Source organism: Falco peregrinus, chromosome 4 (genome assembly GCF_023634155.1).
Source record: "Falco peregrinus isolate bFalPer1 chromosome 4, bFalPer1.pri, whole genome shotgun sequence".
NCBI classification, from domain to species: Eukaryota; Metazoa; Chordata; class Aves; order Falconiformes; family Falconidae; genus Falco; species Falco peregrinus.
Window position 1 is genome coordinate 95,552,072 of NC_073724.1, and position 27,767 is coordinate 95,579,838.

General features: G+C 40.1%; 1 protein-coding gene across 3 annotated transcripts in view; it reads left to right on the plus strand.

Moving 5' to 3' along the window:
* Positions 1–5,219: 5,219 nt before the first annotated feature.
* Positions 5,220–27,767, plus strand: part of DCLK1 (doublecortin like kinase 1) — a 251,266-nt gene continuing 228,718 nt past the window's right edge. The window contains exons 1-3 of one of the 3 annotated variants that reach the window (XM_055802401.1): positions 5,220–5,527; positions 8,664–9,052; positions 18,707–19,053. In XM_055802401.1, coding sequence (XP_055658376.1) covers positions 8,677–9,052; positions 18,707–19,053 — 723 coding nt within the window. In that variant the 5' untranslated portion in view covers positions 5,220–5,527; positions 8,664–8,676. The remainder of the gene's footprint in view (positions 5,528–8,663; positions 9,053–18,706; positions 19,054–27,767) is intronic. The other 2 variants (XM_055802400.1, XM_055802402.1) reach the window with 2 other exon arrangements.

Below are 27,767 nucleotides of genomic sequence, written 5' to 3' on the forward strand. Positions count from 1 at the left end.
CAAAAAAATCTATTTACTTTAATTAGTTTGAACCAAAGACCAGCAAAAGTTCAGATCCTGCACTTCAGAATTATTTTATTTCAGCTTCTTGGCAAACTGGAAAGGAGAAAGATTATAGTAACGGTTTACTTACATATATCTCTTGCTATACTATATGACAATGGAGACTATTTTGGAGATGGATAAGAGAGGTTTTACAGGTATGATTTAGCCTGCCACACGGATAGTTCATTTATAATTGATAATCCTGAATGACGGGGGCTTAGGTTCAATTTGTTAAGCAATGCAAGCAAGCAAATAAAATCAGACAAAACTGTTTAAACATGCCCTTAATAATATCAGAAATATTAGTATCTGAAACATCTCAACAATATCTGAAAGAAAAAAATAAAGACACATAAGTCTGACAAACCATTCTGTAGAACATTTGTGGACATAGTCAAAATATCCATGGAATATCAAAAAGTGAAATATCATAATTTTCCAATACAAAACATGTTCACTTCACAATGGGACCTCTTTCCGGTGGGCGAATATGCAGAAATCACTTTAAGAATGTTTTATCCAATGATGAGCATATAATTATATCTGCTGTATGCAAAGAGAGTTAAATCCTAGTCTATAGTTTGCTTTTAAAAGGATGAACTTCTTGAAGAAGTCAGTTATATGGGAGACAAAAAAGTCTTTAGCAGTGAATGATTTTACTAGATTCAAAAATCCAGTTGTGCAGTTAGAAAGGATGTTGTCTTTTGTTAAAAATATCTTCACTGAAAAGAAATACAGGAGGACAGATAATATAGCAAAAACTTATTTACTCATTATTGTAAGTCTGGACAAGTGAAATATCAACAACAGACATATGAGAAATCATCAGTGAGAAATTTTACAGACACAAATACTAAGGGCAAAGAGGAATTAAAAAAAATACATTGTGAACAAAATTAATCCCAGCAAAACTGTAGGTCTGTTATTAGAAGCAAACAGCTGAAGTTGTCAATAACAATGCAGAACAGACAAAAGTATTCAACAAGTATTTCTGCATAATGCAATGCCATCCCAGTCAAGAATGCCACATGTTTTTGCCTAAAATAATAAGCAAATATTTTTTAATATACAGGTAGTTTAACTTTAAAAAGAATTTATTAGTTTTATGCCTGAACAATTAATGTTGCTATTCAAGAAAGTAAAGAATATTAAGGAAGTAATAAAAAACATAGTTAAAGCCAGGGTTACAATTTGTCTACACAAAAAACATGACCCTGATGATATAATTCTAGCTATGCTGGAATCAGTAGCAGGTAAAATAACTGAAGGCCTGACACGTGATATAATCCATACAGAAAATGATTGTGTAATTAGTGCCAATGTGCACATCAAATTGAGTAGCTTTCTGGGTGAGATTGCCAAATATGATTGATGAAGGTGACTGCATCGACATAGGCTTCTGTAAAGCAACAGACAGACAGCAGTACATCAATCTAATTAAGTGATTAGCTTTATACAAAATCAGTGTAACAAATAATAATTAATTAAAAACCAGGTAAATGACAGATCTTCAAAAGTAGCTACAAACAGCTAATCATTATCCCTTGGTTAATTCTTGAGGAACTTGTAGAGGTCTGTTCTTTTTTACAAGCGAGTTCTTCTCAACACGTTTCTGGTGCCAGGGCTCTGCCACCCCACCCCACGCCTCTGCAGTGCCCAGCTGGCGCCTGCAGCTCCAGTTGCTCAGATCCCTGCTGGGAGCTGGCACAGGCTGTTTGCTGGAACGGGCATATGTGACCACGCTAGCACCAGTTCCCTTGGTCTGGTTTGGCCTCCAGAGAGCTGAATGCCTCTCTGACAAGAAGTGGAATGAGCTCTGAACACACCCTTGATACTGCTGCCTTGGGGCATTGAGCCCCACATTTCAGAAAATGCTGTCCTCTGCCACTACAGGATTTTATGAGTGATCTGAAGAAACATTTAGCAGCATTAATGGTAAAATTTGCAGATGACATAAAATGCATGAAGTACTAAATAATTCAAAGAAAAAACAGTTTCTCTGTGGGGAAATTGACATCCTTTAGTAAGCCAGGATCATTTGAACGTGCTTTTTGAGACAGCTGAATGCAAGGTCATTCAGCAGGAACAAAGAATGTAGGTCACGTTTAGAAGACTGGAGACTGTGTCCTGGAAAGCAGTGACTCTGAAAAGGATTTAGGGGTCACAGTGGTTAGCCAACTAAAGAGAAGCTCCCAGAACAATGTTCCAAGGCATTTGGTACAGCCTGCAGATACAGCAGTGTTGGGTGGTGACATAACTGTATCCAATTCTACTGTACACTTTTGACAAAGGTGCTTAAAAATTAGAAATGTTCAGAAAAGCACTACTGAAATACTGGATCTGAAAAACCTGATTAACAGTAAAGAGATGAGAAGTTGAAGTTACTTAATTTATCTGAAGTGTGATTAAGAAGTGACTGTATTGTGGTTTATAATAATGCATTACAGAGGGCTCAGGAAACGCAATAGTCCAAAGTCTGTCCAACGACGAAAGACAATTTTGCATTAGCAAAAGAGTACGCTTTTTTAACAAGGCCACTATATAACTGTTGAAACAATTTACACAAGCTTTGTTTCTATTTAAATTATGTTGTTTTAATTTGAGGACAAGCACATGAAAAAGGTAAAGGAAAAGCATCTTTCAAAGTGTTTTAAAAAGAAAAACATGGCAAGCATGCATGACAAAGGCAAACAGACTGTACAGTGCTGTGTGGTGTATTCATGTTAAAACAAAACTACAAATGAACAAAACACATTTCAAAAGATGCTTTCCTATTCAGTTTATACTTTAGTATTGATTTGTATTCTTTTCTTTTGACTTTTTTTTTTTTTTTTACTTCATCAGAGTGAAGATCTTTCTTCAACATCTGTGAAATTTTGCACACTTAGGCTAAATGTGAATAATACATGTCAGAGACATGTAAACACCTATGGGAGAAATAAATTATGTACGTGAACACAGGCCACTATAGCTAAAGTAATGAGCTGAAACATAAGAAATTTCCATTAACCTGATCATCAGAAAAAAAATAAAATCTTTACAATTGGAGGAATTCAACTTCAAAGAGATGTCTCCTTTGGGAATTAGAAGCCCCGTTACTTGAGGCATTTAAAATGAACTGGACAAAACAGCACTGAAGAATGCTAAAGAACAATCCTTTGTCAGAACCAGGATAGTTTTGTCCACTTCTAAGCTTTGCGATCTCCTGTTTTTTTCTTATCATTTAAGACTGTCATGAATATCTTATTTGATTCTTCACCTACAAACTAATTGGTTTAAAACCAGATTTTTTTTTGCGAGATGGCCAGAATTATTTTAAAATTAGTTTCCATTCTTCCATCAAGTATACCAACATTCTCAATATCGCCGTACCTGTTAAGTCTAATCACAGACCAAGACATTTTCAGAAACAGTAGACTAAAAAGCAATGTAGCTGGTGAAATACTCGATGTGGAGGTGCTCAATTTTTAGGAACTCACATCTGAAAAATTGTGATCTTTAGTAAAGTGCCTCAGCAACCCACTGACCATAGGGGAAGAATTAGGTGCCTTAGAAGAAGATCCACAAAAACTAAGCTAGGTGGTAAAAGCATGCTGAGGACAGAGTTGTACGTTGACTTCTGAATCTCTTTGATGTTCAGGTATTTTAATGCTATTACTCCTTCGAGCAGAGGTTTTCCTGAAGGTTTTAGGTGCTCATTTCTCCTTCAAAAACTGAGGAAACAAGTGTAGCCAGAAGTCTCCTGTATCTGTAATGATTAAAGAACTCCTCCAGGAGGATGAAGACACAGCAACAATTAATTTTTCTCCTTTAGGGAATCTCCTGTCTCCTAAGATCCTATCCGTGGACTATTCTAGGGGAACAGAAAAGGAGTGCTCCATCCCCTTCTTCCTTTGAGCCTCTTACAGTTTTTGTAGACGGAAGGCTTCATTTGCCTTCAGACAGATTAAGCAGGAGCCTCTGTTCTGATTAGAGGTCTATCACTGGGAGCAGGGCACCCAGGGCTTAAGTCCCTGCTCCACTGATTGTTTCTGGATTTATGGATATAAAACACATAAATGGTCTGTAATACAGACACACAAAGCCATCTTTTGTCCTTCCCAACTGAGTGCTACAACCACGAGGTTACAGACTAATTCTCTCTGTCTGATCTAATACATTTTTAATTCTTTCAGAGTACAAAGTGGAGCAGCTTCAGCGGAAGGGACAGGCTGTGTTTTCTTCCCTACCATGTCCCTCTGGACTGTGGGATGTTTACCTGACAAGTAGAAGACAGTTGTAGTCTTTGTTGCACAAAGAAAAGCAAACCAGGTCCTTTACCTTGAGAATGTTTTAACCACTGAGATTAGATTTTTAAATAACAATGAAGAATAGCCAAAGCTTGGAGGAGAAAGCATCAGTTATGGCTGAATTTTTGTGTGGAGGTTGACTTAGCAAACATGCTCCAAGACCTGAGGGGCTCAGGCACAAGAGGAGCCAGTCAGCTGAAGCCCGAGATGCCTTTGGGCAAATACATCTTCTAGGAAATTTCCGCCTAAAAACTGTAGCATCTGTGGAGGTTAGTCACCCCCAAGGTCAGGTGTAACTAAGCCAGCCGTGTAAGGAAGCCTGGCTCCAATTTTGGTACCTAAATCCCCCGACAAACCAACCTTCAGCACCCAAGCCCTGTCCACGAGCTGCGGGTCTGGGCGTGGGCTCTCTTACTCTGGGACCAGGCGAACCTCGCGGAAATGCCCAGTGACGCATTTGGTCAAAATACTTCCAAAGGTGTTTTTTTGGATGCTGGGCGAGGGCCTGGCAGGGCCGGCAGGGAGCCCCCGCCAGGCACGGCCCTGCCCCGCACGCAGGCGGGCCGCCACCGGGCGCACCCCACGGCCGGGGCTCCGGGGCGGCGGGCAGGCAGCAGCCCGCGGGCGGCAGAGTTACCTCAGGGGGGCCCGCTCGGCGCGTAACCCCCCGCCGCCGCGCGGCCCCCTCCGCGCCCGGGCTGCCGGGGGGCGCAGGCGGGCAGCGGGCTCCCCTCGCCCCCGCCGCCCCGCGGGCAGGACGCGCTGCCGGGGGCGGCTCCGGCGGCCGGTCCGCAGCGCCGGGCGAAGAGAGGGCCCGCAACGGGAGAGAGAGAGGGGGAGACGGTGGCGGCGGCGCCGCCCTCTGGAGAGAGCGCCAGGGAGAGGCTGGTGTGAAGAGCCGCATTTCAATGAGGGCCGGGCTAATGCAAATCACTGCAACCGGCAGCAGCAGAAGAAAGGCGAAGCAGCTGCAGCCCGGGCTCCCCAGCAGCGCGCTCCAGCCAGGGGAGGCGTAACAAAGGCAGCGGAGCCGCTTTCTGCGGCAACTACTGCGATTAAAGCCGGGTGGTCGCCGGCGGGGGAGGGGGGGAGCCGCCGCAATTTGGCCGCCTCCCGTTTCGAGCCGCCGTCTTCCCTCCGCGCCCCGCCGGCAGGTCTGAGGGAGAAGGTGCTCGCCAGCCTGCGGAGAACAGGTGAGCGCCGGGGCCGGGGTCGGGGCCGCCCCCCACCCCGCGCAGGGGCTGCGGCGCGGCCGCTGGGGCGCGGCCGCCGGGCACCTGTGCCCATTGTGCGGGGCGGCGGCCTCCGCCGCGCTCCGCAGCGCTTCCCCCGCGCGGCCCCGCTCAGCCGCGGGCGCCGTGTGCCGGGGCGTGTGCCGGGCTGCGGGGCGTGCGGCGCCGGCCCCCTGCCGCGGGCTGCCGCCCTGGGGCGCCTGGCTGTCCGCCGGCCCGGGGCAGCGCCGTCGGTGCTTCCCCCGGTGGCCCGCGGGCGAGCGCACCTCGGGTTTGTCACTGGTTGGCGCCGCGCCGCCCGCCCGCCGTGGGGCTGAGGGGCTCGGTGCCGCCTTCAACGGGCTGGCTGCGTTTCAAACACGTCTCCCCTGCCCCAGCAGCATGAACCCCCTTTTTCTTGAAGCGGCTGCCGCATGGATCCACGTTTCCCCTCCATCATGACTTAGTGTGCTGCTCAGTCCCTGGGTGATTTCGCGGGGTCCCAGTCGCATCGCTGCGTGATCTATTTGATTTTTTTTTTTTTAATCAACATGTCTGATTGTTTTATGTAATTTCTCACCCACACCTGCATTATAAATAATTCTTTAACAGATGTATAGGGTGTGAAGTGTTGGGCATGGTGGTTTTCCAGGGGTGTGTCCTTTCATTTTTCCTCTATCTGTGTATATATCCCACTGTGTATTTATACACACCCAAATGGAAACATCTGATCGGATCAAATTGTGTAGGATTTCTTTGTCTGCTCTGACCTTGTGGTTTGAACATGCTTTTCTCTAAATAGCAGGACTGTGGTATTCAAGGGGAGCTCTATTTCTGTTTTAAAGGGTGTAATTGGGAATTACAGCCATTATTGATTAAAGCATAAGTGTGCGGAAGAAAGGGCAGTGACTCCCACTTCTTCCTCCCCCCATCCGAAATTAGTAAAGCTGAAAGTCTCTTTAGAAAGTATATCTTCATGTAAACTTGTTTTTTCCTTTTTTTGTGTGTGTGCATGTGTTTGAGATGGTTTGAGCACATGAAACAGCAGACCTAAGAAAAATCCATTTTTCTTGGCACAGCCATTGCTTTTGAGATACAGCTTCTGAATTGTGAGTTCTGGGATTGTTCAAATAACAGTTTCTCATTGGAATTAGAAATGAGGTAAAACAACTGACAATTTTTTTTTTTTTTTTTTTTTTTTTACATGGAAACCTTGGTGGTATAATCTTGATCCTAAGCTGTGGCCACGAAGTGATGTTTTCTATTTAACCTATAGAGAAGTATCAGTGAGATGCCACAGCAAATGTTCTTGTTCTTTTCACTGAAGTGGGGTGTGTGTATACTGAGGAGGAAAAGCATATATTAGTCTTTTTCTTTTTATATATACACACATATATGCATATATATATGATTTATAAACACACATATTACTGTACTATATATATATGTTAGGTACCTTTAAATATTTACAAATATAAATCTTGCACATACACATAAACACATGATCCTGTGCCAATGTAACAAAATAAGTTGTGGGCTGTAAACAGAGCAGGGAAAATAATTGCCACTAAGGCCCTGCACTTGCAGTGGTGTGCCTTAGGTGTTTCTTCTAGTCAAGCACATGAACCGCTCTGAGAAGTTGCTGAGCGCATCCCCTACAGCTTTGCAGCATCAGGGTCCAGCTGTATAATCACTGGTGTAATACAGACTTCTGTAAGCTAAAGAGCATCCATAGGCCTTTTTGTATTCCCTCCTACTGTTTTACAGCTGGTCTGAATACATTTTTTTTCTTAATGGTCCCACAGTTATGAGTGGTTGAAACAAAGCTTGTGCTTGCTATTTTTTTTCTTTTTATTGGAAATCAATGAGAGAGGCTGCTTCTAAATTAGGTCTGTGCATCTGTGCTATAAATAAACTTACTGTGCTCTGCTGTTCTGCAGACAACTGCAAATCTAGGTGGCTCCGAAATTAAAAGAAATGTGTTTTGAACCTTTTGATTGTTCTAATTTTTTTTCATATTTCTGGTTTTATTTGTGAAGATTAATGTGCAATTTGTAGTATTTTTAGTCTTGTGTTGATTGTAAAAAGGAACAGAAGTATCTACCTTCTTGATTTCATTTTAGAACATGAACTTCCATTTATGTGAACTATATTGAACAATGGGGATCATTTTGGTCAGAGGTGACGGGTTTTTGTCATTGTCAAACATGGGAGACACCAAATGCTAATTTACCTGTTGACACTGAATTTATCACTTCAGTGATAGTTTTGTAGGCAAAAGAAGCTGTCAGACTTTAATCAATTTGAATATTAGGTCTAGGGTATTAGTAATAAGTCTTGCAAACATTACAGAGCACTGAAGTAGCTTGCTCATTGGAAAGTACTAGTTTCCCATGTCCCTCTAATCTTGATTTTGTAACATTTGAGCACTTCTGTTGGTTCAGAGTATGCAAAATATTTGCACAAGGACAACAGAAGTAATTTATTACAAAGCTTAGGCTGTAGGGAAACCAGCGGTTAGAATATGCAAGGAATTTTGAACCGTGGGCTTGACCCACTAAGTGGTAGTCCTGATTCTCCTCACCAACCTGCAATATCTGTTCCTCTGAGAAGTACTTCATTGCTTGCTTGTTGGCGACTGGTTGCCCTTCTGAAATGGCCTCTCCTGAGATCACATTTGGAACAAACAGTTTGGTGGGGGTGAACAGTCTAAAGGGTAGACTGGACTCAAATCACACCTGAATAAAACATGAGAAGAAGTAGAAAGTTGATGCGTTTGTTCTTTTTTTTCCAGTAGCTCAACTTTGTCACCTCATTTTTGGAGCTCTTACTGAATTTGAACAAATGCTTTTTAATGTTTGCATATTGCTAGCAAGGGGTTTCATGAGTGGCATTTCTATGGTGTATAAAAGCCTAACTTACGAGCTAGGTTTTACGGCATGGCAAGAGAGTTAGCTGTAAAATGAACATGTGAACGTAGCATGGTTTCGTTCAGATGTTTGTCTCAAACTGGGAAGTAGTCCTCTGTAAGTGCTATGTATAGAATGTGAAGTCTCAAAGTGAGCTCCCTAAAAATGTGCATTGTTCTTAAACTTCTTTTGTCTTGTGCATCCCTTAGGTTGAACTTCAAGATGTCCTTTGGGAGAGATATGGAGCTGGAGCATTTTGATGAGCGTGATAAAGCGCAGCGATATGGAAGAGGGTCCCGGGTAAATGGTTTGCCCAGCCCTACTCACAGTGCCCACTGCAGCTTTTACCGAACCCGTACTCTACAGACCCTGAGTTCTGAGAAAAAAGCCAAGAAAGTTCGTTTCTATCGCAACGGAGACCGGTATTTCAAAGGGATTGTATATGCCATCTCCCCTGACCGGTTTAGATCCTTTGAAGCTCTCCTGGCTGATCTGACCCGAACTCTGTCTGACAATGTGAATCTGCCCCAGGGAGTGAGAACAATCTACACGATTGACGGCTCCAAGAAGATTTCCTCCTTGGACCAGCTAGTAGAAGGTCAGCAGTAAGATTTGGAGGTGTAAAGTTATGTTTGAGTCAGTGTTTGTCAAATCTGTTAAGTCTTTTGCAAATAGGTAATAGTGTTGCCGTTCTTATTGATAAAGAAAGGATCTTCAATAGTATAACTAGAATTGTGAGTATCTAAAATTGTGCCATGAAATATTATTGCTTTGCTACTTAATTCCATCTTGTTGACAGTGTCTGACCTTTCCCTTTCTGTTAATGTAGTGTTGATAGTCCTAGACCTCGAAGATTGCATCTGCTGGTTCTTTTGAACTTGCATGTTTAAAAATGCTGATGAGATTTTAGTCAGTTAAACTTGACAAGGTCCATGGTGCTGATGAAACTTACATGAAATTCAGTTCTGATGGATTTTTTTTTTTAAGTCTGTCTGTACCTAGTGAAGAGCTCCAACTCTTCCCTACAAGTAAATGCGCCTTAAGTAAAATACTCTCCTCTCATGGAGAAGAGTATAAATGTAGGCAACCTGTTAAAAGAGTAATGTTGTAGCCATGATTCAGCTGGGGTAGACTGTAAACTTTTCTTCCCTCTAGTTTTTACATTTTCCTCTTCCCTAGTTCATTGGCATCCTTACATTGATTTTAAATAAGGCTCATGTACCCACAGTATAAGGCATTACCAGTGATTTGGTCAGAACTGACAGGTCTTGGTCATGATCAAACATTGGAGATCCCAGCTGCTAATTTGCCCATTGACAAGGAGTTTATCACTCCTTCAGTGACAATTTTGTTGACAAAAGAAGTTGTCAGCATTAATCAATAAAAATATTTGGCCTAGGATATTAATAGTGCCTTTTACAAGTTTTACAAATTGCTACAGTAGCTTTTCCAACATAAAGTACTTCTGGTTTGCAGTGGATTTCTTCTTACGTGTGTAGGCAGTAGCTCCTAGTACAAAACATCAGAATGTATAAGGTCTGAAAGCATTAAATAGCACATGGCCATAGCTGAGGTTGCTTTTTATCTGTAAAGTTTAAATGAAGGTGCTTGACTGCATTCAAAGAAAATAAAGATGGAACGATTTTTTCATCATTGCTTCCATCCTGCCCCTGGCCCCAACGTACCATGGGCAAACTTGTAAAAAATGGATATATAGCCACTGGACAGCCATATTAGAGTTGTAACAGACTGTAATTTCTTTATGATTTTAAATTTTGGCACTGGGTGGGAGAAGTTGCGGTATCAGAATGTAATGAGAGGATCAGAAGGCAGCTAACGTGGGGAGAGAAGAAAAGGCTAATGATGAATAAGGTTCCTGAAAGAGAAGCACATCTTTGCGTAGCAGTTGTTCAGCCATCATTGAGTTGTCTCCTTTAGGTGCCATAACAGAAGAAAACTTTTTAAGGAGAAATTTTGAGAGGACATTCTTTATAATCCTCCTTGCATGAAAAGGAGAGCAGGAGAGAACATGAAGATGCTCAAAAAGAAAATTGAAGTGGTGGATTTGTCTATCTAAGTAAGGGTTTTGGGGGTTAGGACTGTAGCTTTAGTGAAATGGAAAGGAAACTTAAGATCAATGCTATGAATATCAGGGCAGAGTTAGAACTGTATTTGTCAGGACAGCATTTAATTGGTGGAGAAAATCAATTTATGTGAGGAAAGACCAATATTAATCAACAACTGTTTAAAAGCAGTGTTTGTGCATTTTTTTCTCAGTAGTGGTATAAATAATTATGCTTATTTGATTGGTATGCTCATCAAGAAGCAAGTATCATTGATGTTAATGTTGATTTGCAACGTCTTTTGCTGCCAGTCAGAATCAGCTTTTGAAAAGAAGGAACTGAATGCAGAAACAAATCCAGCAACCTTTAAGACTGCTTTATTTTGGCATCCTAGAAAAGAATAATACCTAGAAAAGAATAAATCAGCCAGTCAAATTGAATGACAGTACAAGAACATAAGTTTATCTTAAAGAAGGGCTTTGGGATTTCTTTTAGTTTTGTGGAACTTTTGTTCTTTATCTTTTCAATGAACACATCCTCCCTGTGTATAGTTCAAGTTGGACAATCTTATTTTCTTGTGCCGTTAACACTGGGATTTACAGAAGTCAGTCTTTGTGTGCAAGTAGAGAGCTTCATCCTTGTTTCCTCTGAAAGGGGACTTCTGTCTATTTGTATAAGACTGCAAGGTGGATTATTTTGTTGTTTCCTTTGTAGAGCTTCGCTGTAGAAGTACAGCGAAGAGTACAGGTTCATATATTATTAGCTCAGTGATGGTTTTTATGTAAACCCTTTCCACTCTTTACTGTACAAATTTATTAGAGTTTGGCCGGTCTGGTACAGCATTAATTAGCTTGAAGCTGTTCTTTGTGCTTAAATAGCTGGAAAATCACTTGATTTTTGCCTCTTGCCAAATTACATTTGTACTCAAACCACTGAAATATGAAGCATTGCCTTCTTAGTGAGACTATTCCCTTACTCTTTGGATTCATTTAATGAGACGGTTATGAATTTAGATATTTTTTCTCCTTTTTTTCCTTCTTTATTGGAAAGGACATTCAATTTTGTGATTGTGCTGTAAGGTAAATATCTAAGGCTTTGATTTGGTGGGTTTTTTTTTGCCTTTATGCCTATGAGGAAGTTACTGGACTCTTACCTTCCTATATGGTACATGAAGAAGAGAAGCTTCTGGGGGAAACAAGACAGCAACCACTGTCTTTCATCCCAGAGCTAAACACATACAGCTGCATGAAAGATAGGCCCAAATGAAAAAGGTTGTGAAGGAGCTGTTTTGCTTCAGTAATATTTAGTTCTGTCCTTCAGACAATTCAGAGCTGGCATGGCTATATGCTGGTGTTGCAGGTTACTTTGAGGTGTGTGAACACATCTTCCTTTTATTTGAAACTAATGAATTCTGTAGGGTTTGTTTTTTTAAGACTTTGGGCATGTGAGATCTGTTGGAATTTGGTAACAAGGGGTATGTACCGTTGTAAAAAGTTTCACTTTTTACAGTGCTCTGTAACTTTACTTCCTCTAAGGTGACAGGAGAAGAGGAGAATGCAATGCATTCAGGCTACCTCCTTTTTGTCAGACCTGATGTTCAGGGTCCTCTTACCTTTAAAGAATGGTTTCCAAATGTGACATGACTTTATTCCCTAGGTATGACCTGTAAGCAAAGCATGTAGTAACTATCAAGATGAAGTTGCTCTTAAGGCTAAATTGTCTAGCTGTAAACAAAGTGTCATGAAAGGACTAAATGCCTTTTGCTTTTCCAGAGGTGTACCATCTTTAAAGCTGAAGGCAGAGGTGGACTGATGGGTCTTAACCCCCAAAATACCATTAAACAGTGCAACAAGAACAGTAATAGATTGGAATGAGCAGGATAACTCTGAAACAAAGAGTATTATTTACAGTTTTTACTCCTGGGGTCCTGCTATGTGGAACAAAGACCACAGAATCAATCCATAGCCAGAACTGCATCCCTTTCTCATTAATTTTTATTATAATATTACCTCAGAGTCTTGAGTATGAACCAAAATCAATTGTTGTAGGTTTCCACAATACCTAACACAAAAGATGAACTCTGCAGCAGAGAACTGGCAGTCAAAGACAAACCAAAAACCCCAAACCACAAGCCTGAGAGAGTACTGGAAAAGAATATTGTCACATGTCAATATTGGATGCATTGCCAGACTATTATAAAGATTTGTATGTGTGCATGCACATTTTGAGTAGGCGTAATGGCCAAAATTGTTTCAAGGAATAATCTGAAAAAGGATGTCTCCCAGGGATTATCTTGGAGCAGTCCTCATTGAAGGAGCAGTTTAAAAGAGCACAGATATACCAGTTTTAATGTCTGGTAATGGCTGTAACTGGCTAGTAACTCCTGGGAGATGTGAACCTCACTGCAGTGACAGAGGAGATGAAGGCTCATGTGAGGACGGCAGGGAGGCTTTTGTGAGTGGAGGCAGGCAGTTTGTCTTTGGTGCAGCAGAGAAGCTGCCTGCCAGTGGAGGGAGGGTTCAAAAGGCAGTGCCTCCTTGCTAAACTGATGGGCTATGATTGAGTTCCCAACTTTTTTTGTGTGGGTCTTGCTGCTCCCACTGGCACGTCATTCCTCTTGTCTCAGCTGTTTCTTCTCCTACCTGCTACTACTACAGCCTCCTTGACTCTGCCACCCGCTCCAGCTGCGCTGGTGAGAAGCCCAGCCAGGGATGTAGGAATTGATTGATGTGGTCTCTGGTGCACTCTGGAGCTAATGCTCTTTCTTCCTAAGTCAGGCCTACTTCAGAAGGTGGGAACTGATGGTCTGGAAAGATTCATATGCATATGTAATATGCTATCAAAATATTAATAGTAAAGTATCTGTTTAAATGTTTGTAGAGCTGAAACTATGTGGACGTTTGTTTATAGGGTTGAATTTACACTGGATATTTACCATGGACTTGATCCAGGGCTATCAGAGTTAGTGGAAGTTGGACTGGAGCCTGTGGCAGAAATGCCTGCAATCCTTATATTGTTTAATAAACAAACAGCTGAATAATCCCGTTGCATAAAATGGTAGAGCGTTGTTCTGGCACTGTTTATTTGATTATTTCATGAATTTCAGAAGATTAATCCTTTAACCAGTTGATTCACATTGTGTCTTCCTTAACAACTTCTTGGAAGGGCCCATGGTTTCTTTTTCTAGGTGCTTTCCAGTTATTTTTTAAGTATGTATGATGCCTATCTTGCTTGTAGCAAGGCTGTGGAAAATTATGGGCCAGAGGGGGTGGAAGTACATCTTATTTTTTCACTTAGCTTTTGATGAGAGAAAAAAACATTTCAGTCTGAGCCAAGCAGAAAGAACCATGTGTGAAATAAGCCCTTTAAAAGGTCTGAGGAGATCTGATTTAAAGTTTCTGATGCATCTGGTGTCTATGTGAACATGGGTAGGTCAAATTCATTTCCTGGAGATGCTCCATCTCTTTTGCACTGTTGCATTTTTTTCAGACACTGCAGAAAGACAAGGCAGTGGTAATGTGGCTTAAGTAGGTTATTGTTCTATTAACTAACACATTTGGGAACTATTAGGTAGTAATTTATTTGGTTCACGTAATTTTCCTTTTGCAATCTGCTCTGTGTGATGAAGGATAGTCAGAATTCTTCATCCTTTACCCTGAGATTGCTCTTCTGCCTTTTGTATGGACAAAACCAAAGGATGGAAATGAAAAAGGGCAGGTTTGCCTGTTGCATGGGGTTCTGGGGGTGCCAGTCCCTTCCTTGTATTCTTAATCTATTTCTTGCCCTATCTGTTGGGGAAACAATGAACAACCGCTGCACTGCACATCCTCACCACCAAAATGTGCAAGTACTGCAGTTCCTTCATCTCTGGTGGGCTTGTAGATTAGCTTTTATTTCCTAGCACACATCTGCTACAAGGAATCAACACTATTTTCAATAAATTGGCGGTCCTGCTGCTTTCACAAAGAGGGGTTGGTGGTTTCCTCTCTGCTTGCGTGATTCAAACAGGTTCTCTATTCCTTCTCCAGGGTTTTCACCTAAGACGAGCTGGCTTCTTTATGAAGCCTTTTTAGGCCAAAAAGCCTTTAGCACAGAAAAGCAATGCAAATAATACCTTTCAAGAGGTAATGCCTTGATCATTCTTGTAGTAAGACTATCAGAAAGCTAAAGAAAACAAACTAACTGCTAGTATCAATATGCCAAAGAGGGAATCAGCACCTGCATCAGGAAAGCTCCAGTACTTACAGGCAATGATTCGATGCCTCCTGAGCAGTCACTTTGTACACAGATATTATTCTTTAAATTATATTTTTAAGACATGAAGCATGTAATGAAATTCTATCATGACCTATAAGTCCTTCATTGTTACATGGCTCTAGTTGTTCTGCAGCACTGAATTTTAGCAGATGTATAACTGCAGGTGGTATGTTCGTGGGGTTTTTTTAAGCATAAACCATGTTTTGGAATCTCTCTTTCTAAATGATTAGCTTTCTGATTAGCTTATCAATGCTCAGTTTTATTGTAATTGTTCCATGTGAAATGTCCTGACATGTCGAGCACTTTCACAACTTAAATTGTAGGATTACTGGTTCAAAACTGGCAATTGTATACCTCTTACCTTTTTTTTTTTTTTTTTTAAGTTAGTGTTGTGTGTTTCATTTCATGTTGCTGTGGAGAGGTAGGAGGGTGTTCAGGAAAAGGATACTTTCTAAGATTTAGAAATAACTTTTTTCCCTAGATGTCAGATATCCCAAACCAGCTGGGTGTCCTGCTTTTCTTTTTCTAATGGCTACTGATACTGTAATCAGGAGTCAAAATTTCATTAGTTACAGCTGACTGTACTGTGAAATGCTCGCTCCCCTCTCTTGGGGAGCTGCAGTCAAGCAGATACTACAGGTGGGCTGTTTTTTCTATGCTTTTGTTTAATCCAGTATCTCCAAAGATTCCTTCTTCAACACGTATATTCTGTTACAAATCTAGTGTGTGAAGATTGTTACCTTCTTCCTCCATCTGTCAGTTAGTCAAAGCCGACATTTGTGGGCTGTATTTGTGCTCAGGCCTGACCCAGAGCAAGGGCTGGTGGTGCTCAGTGGGATTACCCCTGGAGGTGTATTTTCCTTCAGGTACGAGTCAGGGGGGTGAGGCTGTTGTCTGTGAGGCAGTTGTAGGCAAAGGTTACAAAAAATAAAAATAAAAATTAAAAAAAGACCACCCAAATTATGTCATCACCTAATAGTTTTGGTGAGGAAGCAATAGTTAAGGCAGAAGATGGATTTATTGAACTGGTCAGTTCATGTTCGTGGACATGTCCCATGTTCAGGAAATTTAAGCTTGTATTTGAGTGTTTCTAGTGTTTTGAGTACTTAAAATTTGCTGGATGTCACCTTAAAACAGGGTTTACTGATCTTAAGATCAGATGTAAGATACTTCTAGGACATAGTGGGTTTGTCCATTTAGTTTTTGTTCTTACAGGCCTGGTCCTTAAGACCACTGTGAATGAGAACTGCAGTCCCTGGCTAACGTCCCTGAAGGGGGACTTTGCTTGAAGTATAAACAGTCTTACATTTAACATAATTGTGGAAAAGGTGTGAGTGTTTCTGTTTTCCTGTATAACATAGCTCTTGCTAAAGGTATTTCATCTTAGAAAGTCTTGGATACTCTAACTTCAAGATATTCTGTAGCAAAGTAATAGCCTGTTAAAGGAAAATAAAAATCTTGGTGCAAATATTGATGTAATATAGTACTGTTGGAAATGAAGAAAGGAAAAAGAAGTCTGATGTTAAAACAATCCCATGACTTCAGCGATTGTATTGGTCTTTTTTTATGGTCATTTACACAAGATTAGTTTTATAATGAAGAGCTGACATATGCTATTAAACACTACAAGGAACCCATCTGACCTTTAAATATAGCTGATATTAAAAATCATGTGGAATGCTAGCCTTTCAAGAAGGGGAACAAAAAGAATTCTTAATAAAGTAAATGTAAATCTTCTGGGTACAATGTGCATCGCCATTTGTTTAGGTACCTACCCTTTGAGAAGTGAGTTTTAATATGAAGACTTGCCTTTAAATAAATGTTATTTCATGCAACTAAACTGAACAATTTCTCTGATAGCACTGAACCTGAAAATTTTATTATTATCCCTGCCCCCCTCACCCCACCCCCCTTCCTAAAAATGCTCTTAATGATTTTAAAAACTTGTTAATTTTATGGATGTGGTGTTGTGGATGCATTCTGACCTTGCAGTAACTGAGTAGCTAGTGCTAAGAATATTGGATAGGGACATGGATGAAAGAGTATATGTACCATTTGATCACTTTGGGATCATTGCTGTGGTTACACCTTTCTGTTCTGATGTTACCATATTTATCTATCTATCTCAGATATATACAATGGATAAAAGGAAACATTCCATCTTAGATTCTTAGCACTTTAGATGTTACTGCAAAGTGTAGATTAACTTGAATTTACATGATGACTAGTAAGCATTGGAATGTCTTACTTCATCTCCCACTCTTTTTTGTTCTGTTTTATAAGTATACTTTACGAAACCCCCAAAAATCTTTTTACGGTTTTTGCTTGATCATATGCTGTCATTGCATTTACCTTTTCTGCTCAGTGGTCCATCTTCACATGTTTCTCTGCTTTGTTTTCTTTTGGAGTTCTTCCACTGCTTTTCTGATAATCACCATACAGTGTGTTACTGTCCCACCTTTGGAGCATCATGACAACAAACTTGAATCTCTCGCATCCGGGGCCTCAAGTCCTAGTGGATCCCCCTCTCCCTACCCCATTTCTAACTGTGATAACTGTGTATTGGCCACAATTCCTTGTGTGCTGTATTGTTTGTGGGATTGGGTTGGGTGCCCTGAAACCTTAAAATTTGTGCCCAGAAGTAAAATTTAAATATTTATTTTTCTTTTAGTAATTGAACTGTGTGTCCTCTTTCCTTAGTGTGGGGATTGTTGGGAAAATCTTCGTTTCTTATGTGCTTTTTTGGCATACGTGGTACATCATTGAGTTTTGTTCTATTTTTAATATCTTGTGCTAAACTGCTAACATGAAGGCCTCTACGCTTTCAGACACTGAACTACTGAACTCAGAAGAATTAAAACATCTCAGATGTTTTTGTGGTATTGTTCAGGATAGGATTTTGCATTATTTGTAATGGAGTTTAACTGCAGGCTGCCAGAAGGTGTGGTCTTGCTGGATCTAGTATTATTTTCTTTGGGGAGTTTTTGCAGCCAGAAGGGTGAACTGGATAAGCTTGTTGCAAAATTAATATTGTCTTCGCGTTGTTCAATCGGATCGCTGAGCCGGTCCAACTCACCCAGTGTGACTGGCAGTGCAGTCAGTCAGTCAAGCTCAAGGGAGAGGTTGGGGGCACCTGCAGGTGCCCCTTTTGCAGTAGCCTGAGCCTGCAGCTGGACTGAATTAAGGTACTCCCTCCCCAGAAATTGTGTGGGTGTGGTATTCGTGAAAATATTTTATTGTAGATAATGCTGCAATAGAAATATGAACTATTTATCCACTTTTTTTAACTGCAAGTACTCTGTAATAACTATTTTTTGCCTTCCTTTCTCCACCATATTATATATTGAGTCAGTAGAATAATACAGTGAGATTTCTTGCTTATACATTTTATGCTGCTTAAAGTGTTAAACAATCAAATATTAACAAATCTCCCATGATACTCATCCACCTTTTATAGAAAGTTACTTGTAACCTATAGTTTTTGAGAACATTTCATATTATTTCTTCTGAAGTGTTTGAGGCATGCTGTTTTGTTAGGAGCAGGCCATTTAAGCATGAAGGCTGGGGGGCTACTGTGATAATGTGGTGGGCAGCTGATTAGATATGAACCCTACTTACTGACAGCAGCAATCCCCACTGCAGATGGTGTTTTCTGATCGAAGAACTGCAGCTTTCAAGGATTTTGTAATAGCATTTTCTGAATGGTTAGCTGAAAAGTGATCTTTAAAGGTGATTTTATAGTCTGTAGCATCTGAGAAGGGACAAGATCAATATTTTATGCACTGTAGATCAAGAATAATAAGAATAATGTTTAATAATTTGAGAATAATTTGATTTGTTCTATTTCTGTGTGGGTTTTGGTTTTTTTTTTTCCTTCTGTTTTCCTTCCCCCTCCAATCTGACTTGCTGGTCTGGCACTTTTGTTTCCACAGGGGAAAGCTATGTATGTGGTTCCATAGAACCCTTCAAGAAACTGGAGTACACGAAGAATGTAAACCCAAACTGGTCAGTGAATGTTAAGACAACTTCTACTTCTCGTTCAGTGCCATCTCTTGCCACTGCTAAAGGAGGTACTCCAGATGCAAAAGAGAATAAGGATTTCATTAGGCCTAAACTAGTCACTATCATCAGGAGTGGAGTGAAACCACGGAAAGCAGTCCGGATTCTGCTCAACAAGAAGACAGCACATTCATTTGAACAGGTTCTTACTGATATAACCGATGCCATCAAGCTGGATTCAGGGGTGGTTAAACGCTTATACACACTAGATGGAAAACAGGTAAGAATTTTCATTATGATAATTCTCAGCATGAAGTGAATATAATTTTCATTAGTAAAAAATTAGTTTCCTCTAGAACATAGAACCAGGCCTTCCACTGCTTATAGTATACTCATGTTCCCGAACTGCTCGCAGATCTTATCATGAAGCATTACTTGGCCTCAGTGATCGTCTTGCCATTTATGATAAATAATAGCTCTAAATCTGTCAGTTGAAAGTGTGATTTTTGCTCTGCATGCCGGAAATGTAGGACGAAGGATGTCATTTTAAAGAAGCTCATTCTGTTAACTTGTTTCAGCTTTTTCTTGCAGCAGTTTTATGAGTCATTGTACTTGACTTTCCGTAAACTGTAAGAACAAACAGTGAGGATACATTCCACTGTGATAAATGCAAGTCTACCGCTGTCCAGAGTGACCAAATGATGAATCTTACTGCAGTTAGAATGGACTATGAAGAAGGTGCGAGCTTAGAAAATGAGTGAGCTTTTTTCCTTTTGCAGGAAAACAGGTAGTATTATGTAGTTGCCCACATTTATTGAGGAGTATCTTGTAGGTTGTGTGTTATTCCTTCTATGAAATACCTTCAAGCAGTGACACTTTTTTATCTGACATACTAAGTTGCATTAGGGTGAGGTTTTTTGAGAGACTTATTGAACTTGCAAGTGGAGGGACAAGAAAAAAATATTACATAGTAATCCTACTTCTTTTTTGTCTTTCACTTTATTTGTAATTTATCTATGGACATGTATTAATTATAGCAAAACTGGAAAAGCTGTTAACCTGATGAAGGGCAAGACTAATTTCAGCATGACCTGAATTGAATTAGAGCAATGGTGACTCTAGAGAAATAAGGCAGATAGTTACAACTGTAAATGCAAGTTATTAAACTGAAGAAATTGATAGAGATAGAATGTGGGTAGGAAGATGAGCAAACAGTCTTCCTGAGAAGCTAGAAGCTGCTAGAGACGAAGATATTTCTGCTGTAATGTATCTGTAGTTTAGAGATTCTAGGCTCAACAATTCACAGATATACAGGTAACAGTGTACCTATCAGGAAACACTGCAAAATATGCTTGATACAGGTAAATAGCTAGATCTGGTGGTGATCCTAAAATGTCTTCAGTTACTGAGGTTAATATTCAGGCACAGCACTGTAATCAGCTACAACAGTACCCTCTGATCTCAGAGAGGGCTGGTTAATGGACAAGCTGCTTATTCAGAGCACTGGTTCAAATCAGGGCCAAGTCTGGCTTGACCAGAAGTCCCTTCCATCTGCTGTTTTGTATCAGTAACCTTTGACACCAGTTGCAGACTGGTAGTTCAGTTCTTGATGACTGCATATATGCCTGTAATGATCCCATTACTGTGGCTTTATTGGGAGCTTTGACCTGGAGCAAAAATGTGATGTGAAGTTCTTTTTGTCTGCAGCAAAGGTCTGGGGAAACTCTCAACTCTGTCCTTCTTACCTTGCTTCATGCTCCAGGGAGCACCAAGGCTAGTAAATTTGAGGAAGGAGTTGGGATTTTAAAGCTGCAGAGATCAGTGGTGGTCTCTGCTGTGACCTTGACAGAAGATCTTGAGTGTCTATTCTAATTCCTACAAACTTTCTCAGTAAAAAGGGTTGCATATCTGTTTTGTATTGTATATGTAAATAAACTTGTGGTTTAGCTATGAAGCCTGACATATGAAACATGTGGCCTGTTGTCTTCTGGATAATGTGCTTGCCTGTATTTTTTTTGTATTCCAAATGCCCCTTTAATGGTTGTGTTTAAAATGAAAAAAATATTTTTACACCTGTTTTAGAGCTCTAATTGCTGGAAGTAAATGTTACTTTCCTACTACTGGGGCGAAAGGGAAGATCAGGTTTTCTTGGCCCTGATGCTGTCAAAGTTCAGTTGAATCCTTTGTTAAGTCATGGGATTTGAGATAAGCTCAAATCAGTGGTGTACTGGGATATTTGTTATCTACCTGGTAGCCTGAAACCTACATGTCTAAAGGCTCTCCCAGAGGTCTGGTGTCTCCACGTTCCATCCCTTTTTGGCTCTACAGTTGAAATTGCATACCTTGCTGCCTAATCCTACTGGTAAGGGCAGGGTTTGGGGGAAAGTGTGTGTGTGTTCTACTGGTATAACGAAGGCTTTGCTCACTGCATGTACAAAGCAGCTTTGCTGGCAGAAAGGGAAATGAATATTCCCATGCTCAGCAGGAGCAGCCTGTTGCTCACCCCTGCACAGGGAAGTCATTGATTTCCTGTGCTGCTAGGCAATTGCTGCTCCATTTTTCTATGCCAAAAACCTGATCTCCCAGATGGTGTTGGGGTCACGATGATGGATTTCTTTATTGCTCAACTCAAGCTGTGAATGATTACTGGGAGGAAATCCATAGTAAATCCAAAAATTTTCCAGTAATATTTATAGTTGGGAACTTCTGCTGTGGCTCCTGCTGGAGCTTCGAAGGTTCTGGAAAAGCCTGTGTTCACTGACTAAATCTAACAAATCTGTGATTAAATTTTTCATTGCAAACTTAAAAAGCAATACAATTTTAAAGCCTCAAGCAAAGAAAAGTAATTTACTGTAAGCTAAGAGAATAAAACTCTTCTAGGATTGTTCCTTGGGAATGTAACTTGGAGAAAGGCTATTCTGTACAGCCATCTCTTGTGACTTATTTTATGAAGCCAACACTGGAATTACCTACGCATGGCAAAAATTGGCATGAGTCCCATGTATTGTTACTGCAGGTGGGTAATGGGGTATGTATGCTGTTGTTGGGAACTATTTTTAGATGCCTCAGGCTAATAGAAAGTAGTAGGAGTCAGAGTCTTAACTGGGCATCTGCGTTAGGTGGCTGTCCCATACTGACCCTACTCATTGAGGAATTGAGCTTAAATGCTCTCCCTCCAACAGTTTGGTTAGTTGTGATGTTTGATTTTTATCTATAAAAGATGTTAATAAATATTATGTTCAGTTAAAAGGAATTTGAATGATGGCCTATAAAATTTGATGACAATGTAAAAAACTTCTCTTGATGAGAGAGGTAGTGCTTGCACAATTAGTACCTGAGGAAAGTTGTTATTGCTAGGAAGAAAGCTCTTCCATGATATTAATTTTCTTCCTCCATCCCCAAAATTCCTTCTTGGTTTTGGAAAATTCAGTAATTTTAGGTGTACATAATGTTTTGTGGGTGTTCCTTATAACTCCAGGGAGCTTGATCAAGTACATGTGTTGTAGTAACCATTTCAGTTTTTTAAATGATGGAATAGTAGAAGGAAGGGGGGAAAAACCCCACACCCAAGCTAAAAAAAAAACCAAAACAAAAACCCCAAATCCAAGAAACAAAACCCCAAAAATTGCCAAGAAAAGAAACCCCAACAAAATTAACCAACCTTGTCTCATTGAGTCAGCAGCAGTTCAGGGACTGAAACCTGATGTTTTCCAGTATTGTGTAGTATTTACTTGGGATTTCATAGAATCACAGAATGGTTTGGGTTGGAAGAGACCTTAAAGATCTTCTGGTTCCAACCCCCCTGCCATGGGCAGGGACACCTTCCACTAGACCAGGCTGCTCAAAGCCCCATCCAGCCTGGCCTTGAGCACTGCCAGGGATGGGGCAGCCACAGCTTCTCTGGGCAGCCTGTGGCAGTGTCTTGTCACCCTCACAGGTCACACACCCTCACAGGTCACACCCTTATCCTACCTGACTCTCAAGGCAGAATGGTGGGCATTCATCTGAGAGCAAAGGCTGCAGCTCTGGCTGGGGCGTCTGCACTATCTATGTTGGTGGTGGCTGATGCCTCCACCCAGACGGAGCTGCTGAAGGGAGAGGCTGCAGTGCAGACCTCAGGCTGCAGGATGTGCCCAGACCTTTTTCCTGGGGTGGGGACAGGCAGCAGACCTGCCCCCAGAAGGTGTGCCCAGGTGGAAGACCTTCTGCAGGAGGCGGCTGAGCTGCAGGAGGCATTGAGAAGGCTGTATAACATCAGGGAGGTTGAGAAGGATTTCGTGCTTTTAATTTAGTTTTGTTAAAATTGGTTTCTCCTTATTATAAACAGGGTGACTAATGGTTTATTTGCATTTCCTTGTAACTTGTCAATCTGTATTTGACTTCAAGGTTTCTGAAATTTTAGAATATAATTTAACTTGTGCTAAAAGGGGCACAATATACAACTGCAATCTGATCATATAGCACATTGGTGGCCTGCATTTAGTATACTCTTGCAGTTCAATTATTAATGATTCCTCAAAGCTGGATAGGTTTCATACTGTGTCTAGAATAGTATATGTGTATTTTTATAGATAGAGGTAGAAGGAACTGATACTGTTTGTACTCTAGGGGAAGAGAGAGAATCACCTCCCTGTAAGATACTGAAGGATTTGAAGATGATGATGGGACTCTTAGAAATGTTTAATAGTTTTATGAGTCAAAATTAAAACCTTTCTGGGGGAGGTCTTGAAGTTTTCCTGGCCAACTTTGCTGTGTGAGGAAAATAAAAATATAATGAGTAGGTTTAATGGCTGTCTGTAGGAATACAGATCATGAGGACATGCTCTTACTGTATTACTCTTTTTTTTCTTAGATTAAAAGGTTGTTTAAGTGCATTAAAAGGTATTGTCAATGTTGACCCTTAATATTATCATGTACTTGTACAGAGAAGGAATGCTTACTTTTGGCTAAAATATGTCTTGCTTTACTGTAGCTCCAACGTTGCAGTTTTGTTTTTAACCTTCCCTTAACAGAAGGTGCCATTTTTAGTTTGATATACATTAAAATACAATTTTGTAAAAGGCCGTGTGTGGACACACAATACAAACATGAAGGATGCAAGCTGCCTGTGGAGATAGAGCCTGGTTGCTGTGTTGCAAGCTCCGATCTCTGGTTTCTGTTTACTTGATACACTTCTAGAACAACACTAATGACTGAAATGGCAGAAAACTAACAAAGGTCACACATAACAGCAAAATTGTGTAACAGTGCCATTTTAGAAGTGTTATGATGTGTGTATTTGTACAGGATATTTACAATTTGTATGTTTAGACAAAGACTAAGTTTGGACAAAAGTGCTTTGTTACCTTGTAAGTCCTCTATTCACTTTTAGCAGAAGAAACATCTGGTTTATAATGGGACTTACTTATTTGAACAGGTGGTTTGTTTAGCTTAACAAGATGCAATCATGCAAATTATTCAGTTTATGTGTTATGCTGTGGGTTTGACTCCAGACAGATAAGTAGTCAGTGGCAGAGATACCAGAATAAAAGTCACTATCAGTTTTGTTGTTCTTTTAAAATACATTATTACAAATCAAATTACCTTTACAAATATGAAATATAGCTACTGTTACTTAAAGGCATACCTTGCAGAAGTATGTTTGAGAGGCATAGGATGTCCTTCAAAAACCTTGCTTTAAGCCATAAAAATAGATATTTTAAAAAATTGTGGCTGCAAGGAAAGGGAACATGACAGTGCTAGAAAGCTTGAAGCTTCTTCATTGGGTAATGTTTTTGTTTTTTATTGGGACCCCATTCTAAAGGGGGATATCTTATGATACAAACTCCCTTTCCTGTGGACTCCTCTATGTGAAGGCACCTAATATCTTAGTTTTTACTACTACTATTTTAAGAAAGTACTCTTTCAAGAAAAAGGAATCAACCATTTGCACCTACACCTAAACTGAGCATGTGCTTTTTTAATTGTTTTGTTCTTAACAAGTGGAAAACATTTGATGATAATGTCTGATTCTACAGTAAATTCTTGACCAAATCTACCATTTTGTAGGATGGATTAAAAATCTCAAATGTCTTTCTCTAGACTTGGATTGTCCTTGGTACAGAAAAGCCTATGTACAACAAGGTAGGTGTCATTCGCTGAAAGACATTCTCTACTTGGCATGTATGTAGCTTATGTTATATGACAGTCTAGACAAAACAAATGTTAAGAAAAATCAAATTTATGTGCAGCAGGTGACTCGTTTTGTGTGTGCTCTGTAATTTTGATTCATATCAGCATTTGTAATCAGTTCCATTCTTAATATAGAAGGTGCATTTAAGGGTGACTGGTTGTGCATGTTGTTTTTATTTGTTCTTCAGTTGTAGTTACAGTCCACTCGAGATACATGCAACTTAAAATTATTCCTAGTTTGAAAAAAGTATAGAAGTGCTATTTTACCTTCTGTATGACATATCTTGAGTGCAGTAACTTTAATGTCTCTCCTTGGTTGAAGGCTTTAGAGCTCCCTGCCAGCCACAGGCACACAGGGGTGGTGTGATTGACCAGAGAACCATGGTGCAATTGCTGTGAGGTGTAGCTGTGCAGATGCTGACTAATTGGTAGCAAACATTAAGTAAAATGACTTCTGCAGCGCATGTAAGCATTTTAAAAGGGAAGCAACAGCTAAAGTTGTGTTTATTTTTTTGAGGTGGCACTTTACTACCTGGGGACCTGAAACCCATTGCATTTACACTGTACAAGCTGTTTCTTCTTAAAGGGCTTCTAATATGAATGCTAAATGGACATACCCCTCAGAAAATACCCATGCTGCTTAATTTTAGGCATGAAGTTTAGGACCCTGACTGGGAGATGCTGACACACTACCATGTTATGTAGCTGAGAAAGACACTCCAAGAACAAAATGTGTCTCTCCAGCTTTTAATGTATCTCACTTTCCCTCCTTCCTACCTGCACTATATTTAATCAAAAACTTCCTTTCTCTGGAATATGTATTATTTCTGGCTTTGATGTTTTGAAATTGATTTTGGGAAAAAGACTTAAAAGATGAGGATTTTTTTCTTAATACTGGGGAAAAGGCCCCTTCTTGAAGATATGATAGAATGAAAAACAACAAAAAAATATCAGAGACCCAAAATTGTCTGTCTCTACAGGTGGTGATAGGCTTTGGGGGTCTTAGAAGATTCTTAGAATTCTATTGAGAGAAGTGGACTTCCATTATAAATTAGACTGTACTTTACTAAGAAAAGCATAAAAATCTGGTTCAAAATAATTCAAAGACATGCTAGGGTAGACAGTGTCGGGTGATTGGTATTATTCTGGTGTTAGAGGAGAGCTGTGATAGGTCCTTGAACCCTTGTGACTCTGGGTAGGCTGTTTTGATGTCATGTTATGGCATTGACTAACAATTTTAGTTGTTACTCAAATAAAGTCTTCCATAAAGGAGTGAATAGAAGCCCATTCCTAACTGAAGGCAGTGTGTTCAGTCATTTGTCTAAGGTCAGTTCCTATTAAGCTGAGACTGACAACTGTGTTGCTCTGTCTCTAAAAGCTCTCTCACAACAGCAGTTTCCAGGGTTGCTAACTGGCATTCCTTAGGAACTGTAGGCTGACTTTGAAAATTAAGAGAAGATGCCATCTTCTGTGACCTTTAGATTGGCTTTCATGCTGTGCAAAGTAAAAAAAGCTGTTATTAATTGAGTAAGACTGAAAACTTGCATATCTGCTTCAGTATGCTTTAAATATCACATAAATTGATCCTACTGTCTTATAAGGGTATCCAGTTACTCATTAGAGAGTTTATGTACGGTCAGAAGCCTTTTTTAAAGAAAGGTCATTTCCAGCTCCTCAAAGGTGGAGTATGGTATTGTGCAAGTGTGGGGAAGGATGCCTTAGTGGAAAGGAAATGGTGTGGTCATTCAGAACTATCAGTTACTAGAATAAACGTCCACCTGGACTTTGCTCCATTGCTTTAAATGTGCAATATAACAAAGAGGAGCTTCTCATTCAGTTAAGTTCTGATTTGTGTGTTGCTGACTGGCGGGCAGGAGAGGAGAAGCAAACGGAAACACCCCCAACTGTATGGTCTTGTTGGGAGTGATTTTTTTGCTTCTTTGTTTGGTCAAAGAGGACTTGGACCAGTGCTTGCAGATTTCTCTGATGTTGTACAACTATTTTGTGGAGACGGGCATGAAATTACTGGTGAGAATTGAAAAGATTTTCCACTGCTCAGTAGCGTGTAGTCTCAGGACCAGATACATTCTCTGTCAAGAGCTGAAATCCTTTTGTGATGCTTTCAAATAGTAGTCATCCTAAACTTTCTTTGTTCTGCTACCCCATCCTGTTATGATACTGTATTTCATGACTTTCACTGAATGAGCTGAGCTCAGTAGTTTGAAGACTCGACAGTTTGACAATACACACTGTCATGTTCACTGGGATAATTTTATTTTTACTCTCTGAAGCTGTTATTGTTTGTAATATTTTTTTCATTGGCATAAGTAAGTGTGGTATGTATTTCCTCTCTCTGAAGTGGCATGATGTAATAAGACTGTAAAAAAGCATAATGAATCTTGGACTATTTCTGTTCCTTCTAAACCAAGTTGTTACAAGAGGATTAAGAATTTCCAGCCATTTGGAAGAATTGTAAGTATAATCTAAAAAAAATATTTTCCTCTCATAGTTTTTGTGTATCATGTGTTTCTTTCCTAAGAAATTATATTGTACTATTCATAGAAAAAATTCTTAATACTACATGCAGCTTATTAGAATTTAAATATCTGCTTTTTAATGTAAGCATTTTAGTATAATTCTATCCTTGGATTGTTAGACCTTGAATTTTTTTCGCAAACACTTGGAAAATCTTGGCAATCTTTCTTTTGAAAAAGTTGCACTAATAAACTGAAGGTTGGTAACTCTTGAATCAAGCTCAAGTTTGAACAGCTACCTGAGACAGTGCAAGTATGTCCTTGATTACTTATTTCTTTCTACTTACTT